Raw genomic sequence first — 4,029 nt, 5'->3', positions numbered from 1 at the left:
AACAAGCACCTTACTGATAACGTGAAACAACGTAAGTTCGGTAGGCGAATTTATCTTACTTGAATGCAGTTTCACTCCTGTCTTCTGAAGTCCTGTGAACCCATTCTGTATAAGGCTGGATTATTCGTCAGGCTTCTCATTCCTGTTCATTATCTGCTCACTAAGCCAGTGTGCGCAAATTTAGAGACACTTTAAATACACTTTCTGGGTTGTTGCAGAACAAGTTGTCAAGAGCAAGCTTATTTAGAACCACCTGCCTCACGGTAGTCCGCCTTAGCATTTAAAAACAACCGCGACAATAAGACCATTCAAGTTCCTGTACGGCAAACACATCCAGAAGTACATTCTTGACATCTTTGTCAACATTTTGACATTGCGTTTGCAGCCGCAAACACCGTATTGAAAGATTTGGTTGAATAATTACACAGGGGTAAATAAGTTGGAATACTGTAGTGGAAACTGGCGTGGCCATGGAAGTCAGGAGCTCGTTCCTAAGTTGTACGACATCAAGGAGAGAATAGACATGAAGGACAATGTTCAGTAAATCAGTGCCCACTTCAGACACTGTCCGACGAAATGACAATCCATTCGTCCACCCAAGACACAGGGTCTGCCTATAACATTTATGTGGATATTTCTAGAACATTGTGGCATTTCGTCGTACTGGAAACTTACATGCCTATTGGAGTTTGTTCATCAAGCGGGCATTAGCCATGCACACCCGTGATGTACAGGCCATTAAGCTAAAAAGCGACCCGGAATGAAACTATACTGTTTCTCTCATGAAACTTTTATCAGCGCAGGGTGGCAGCATTCTTAATCATTTCTTTGATAACAGTTGAATAGCATATGCTCTTTGCATTGTGTTACTAGCGCTGCCAGTCGACGTTAGCTTCCTCAGCATTCAGCTGATGATTTCGACAATCTGGTTTGAGTAAGTCACAACTGAGAATCGCGCAGTCGTGAAATGCCACTCGATCCCCAACTTGACACCGCTCATTCGTCAACCGGATCATGCTTTACATTCTGAAGCGAGATGGTAAAAGCTCACTACTGATTTATTCGGTGGCAACCCTAGGAATGTTGTTATAAGGTTGTGATACCGATGCTGTTTTCAAACGAGAATCCTAATCCGTGAATGTTCTGATTTCGTATTCACACGAGTCAGTAGTAGTAGTATGAGTTGTAGTAAAAATATATGTTGACAACACTGGAAGCACACAGCCGTTTGTATGTGAAGCTGCCCATTCTGATCTGGCTACTTAAAGGCAGTGAGTAGCATACAGCAATCCAGGTGCTATTTCTGGTCAAGTGGCCATGAATTTCATTGTTGCTTGGGACTCAGCAGTCAAACACTTTTCCCAAGTATGATACTGGTCAATAAGATATCAACTAACTAAACAATATCCGTCCGTCCTTATTGTGTGTGGAATAGGAAACTGTTGTCCACTGTCTGGATTTCCTAATCCCGATGGGCTTCCAAGTTAAATCAAACTGACAGTGAGTTGTTCCCAATTTCGGGTTCCCTTATGAGAATTCCATACGCTACAGTGTTCACATGAAGCTACGGGTAGTGTCAAGCTTAGTTAAATATAAGAACGGGAGTTCCGAGTTGCCTTTGACAGTGGACATTCTGATACTCAAATCCATTTAGCACTGGAAGAAAGTACGCACAGCACTTCAAACCAGTAAGCCATATTTGGGCCGCCTAACTACGACAAGTGCTTGAAGGGGCCTAGGAAAAAGCGTTTACTTAGATATAAGTCAGGTTTATTGAGGAGATTTCAACTCAAGACAGCACAATCCTGACCTCTGTTCCCTTCATACATCACTTGTTCACGTCTATTCATCACGAAATTCGTCAAAACTTTGCCGTCTTTGCCGATCAGTAATGCGTTGAGTGACATTCTGTTGTTATCTTCCCTGTTCAGGTTAGAATTGACTCGTGTGCCAGGCAGATGGGTAAAGTATATTTACCCACGTCTAGAAAAAAATTCGAAGTGTGAAGGAACTCACTCAGCGGCGAAAAAATTGCACACTGTGAACAGTGATCTAAAACATCGGTTTACCAATCAAAACCATGCCTGACGTTTTTGACATGTTTACTCAAAATTTTGGCGAACGGAATCTTGCCATGAAGTCTTTAGATCTAATTCACTGTAAAACACTAGGCCCTATAAGTTTTCTCAAAATTCCCCGACAGCTCACGACCGGTTTTGCCCTTCTTGAGGCTCATTAGGTAGGCGCAGTCCCCGAGTTTCCGTCAACCTTATGTTCTACTTGAAACCAAATTGCACGGAGTTACCGAAATACAGTCATTTGCAAAAAAAATTGGTTTTGCGAGAGACTCACCTGGAACCCAGCTGAATCTCTCGTTTGCGATGTTTTCAGGAAACTGAACGTGCGTTACGAATATACATGTATCGCGATGTCTCGAAAAATGTAGCAACTGAAAGATGAAGCGGCTTGGTGAAGCACATTCGGTTGTCTGGAAACATCACAAACGAGAAATTCAGGTGGGTTCCAGGGTCATATGTGTGCACTGTATCATATTTCTTTTTACGTTTTCTCAGCTTGTCACTTCTCTATCCCACCTGTCGTCACAACTTCTCGAATAGTTTTGAGTACGACGGATGCGTCGAACCTAGAATGATTCGATATCAACTCCTGTATCAGAGAAACTTTCATGGCTAGCTCATCAAAGTAACGATCGCGGAGAAAACGCCCGTTTTGTTTGGCACATCCACCCCTGAGAACTTGGTTTGTCGCTGGATTCTTTTCTCCTCCTTTGATAATGAATTTGGCCATTCGTACTTGAAAAGTGGCATTTAAAGCGCTTACAAACGTAATTGAATGACGTCATCTTACGCTATGCTCTTCAACTTCGGATCCACACTTTCGGTTGAGAATACAAAGATCGGCCGAACGTCTATATGAGGAAACAACTGTTGACTGATGCAATCAAGAATGAATTACACTGGCACCGCTTCTTGTCTGAATTTGCCTTTCGGTATGCAGAACTACCGTGTAAATAGTCTTTCATCACCTGTTTCATCTTTCCGGCAAATTTAGTCGTGCTTAATTCTGATCAGTCAGTCAACAATTCAGAAAAGTATATTCATTAGTTAGAAATGAGTGAAGTTCTGAAATCTCTCCTCCGAATATATATATATATATATACATGAATTTGAACTCTCCAGTAGAAATGTTCAAACCGTTTAAGGACGGGATGCCAGTCCACTAACAAAGGTTCATTCTCGAAGAGCAACACCTGGAATACGGGAAGGAGAGGCAAGAGAGGATGAAACATTAGGTGAAAGACAAAGTCTTGCGTCCGATTCGCGAAACTAAAATGTTTCACAAGAATCCATAAACACCATAACAATATTACTGTTCAAAGTCACGAAAAGCCTACATGACAAATAATTGTCTACAAGTCAGACTCTATGCTGAGGTGTGATTCCTGCCATAAAGTCCCGCCTCACTAGGGTACCATTGATATTCTTGGTGAAACTATTCCTGAAGGGTAATTGGGACTTAGCTTTGCGGTAGATCTTAAGCCCTAACCCCATCCCCAAGTTTCAGGAAAAATGTCGGGAACGGAACCAAGAGATAAAGGCTCTGTTTGTAGACTTCACGAGAGTCACTAACTCAGTGAGCATGGGCAGCTTCGGGTCATTCCCTAAAGCGTCGCTTGTTGCAAGAAACTGACAAAATGACCAAATTCCACCGAGTGAGCATAATTTTACGAATGCCTGTATCTCCACATGTGCTGAGTTTAAATTTGTCGCGGGAGTAAGGTACTGTTGTGTCTTGCCTTTGGCTTCGCCGAAACTGTATCTGACGATGACTTGCAGAGGTGAGTTTGGTGATCTGGAATATGATGCAGCACTCCAGTATGTTTTAAACACTTACCTTTCCAACTCACTGGGGTCCCTGGCCACAACAAAGTCGCGCAAACCAAATATCCGCATGTTGTCTTTACAGGATTGTCTTTGTTTATACATTCGGGGGGGGGGGGGGTGGGAT

The 4,029-nt window shown here is 42.6% G+C and overlaps 1 protein-coding gene across 1 annotated transcript; it reads right to left on the bottom strand.

Moving 5' to 3' along the window:
• Nucleotides 1–2,577: 2,577 nt before the first annotated feature.
• T265_01182 (hypothetical protein) lies at nucleotides 2,578–2,808 on the bottom strand (the record flags this gene model as incomplete). The annotated part of the gene is made up of 1 exon (XM_009165143.1): nucleotides 2,578–2,808. The coding sequence occupies one exon, from the start codon at nucleotides 2,806–2,808 to the stop codon at nucleotides 2,578–2,580; it is 231 nt and encodes a 76-aa protein (XP_009163407.1).
• Nucleotides 2,809–4,029: the final 1,221 nt, after the last annotated feature.

The sequence above is a fragment of the Opisthorchis viverrini genome (assembly GCF_000715545.1).
Source record: "Opisthorchis viverrini unplaced genomic scaffold opera_v5_12, whole genome shotgun sequence".
NCBI classification, from domain to species: domain Eukaryota; kingdom Metazoa; phylum Platyhelminthes; class Trematoda; order Opisthorchiida; family Opisthorchiidae; genus Opisthorchis; species Opisthorchis viverrini.
The sequence above is the reverse complement of the archived record's forward strand: the minus strand, read 5'-3'. Positions and strand labels throughout refer to the sequence as shown.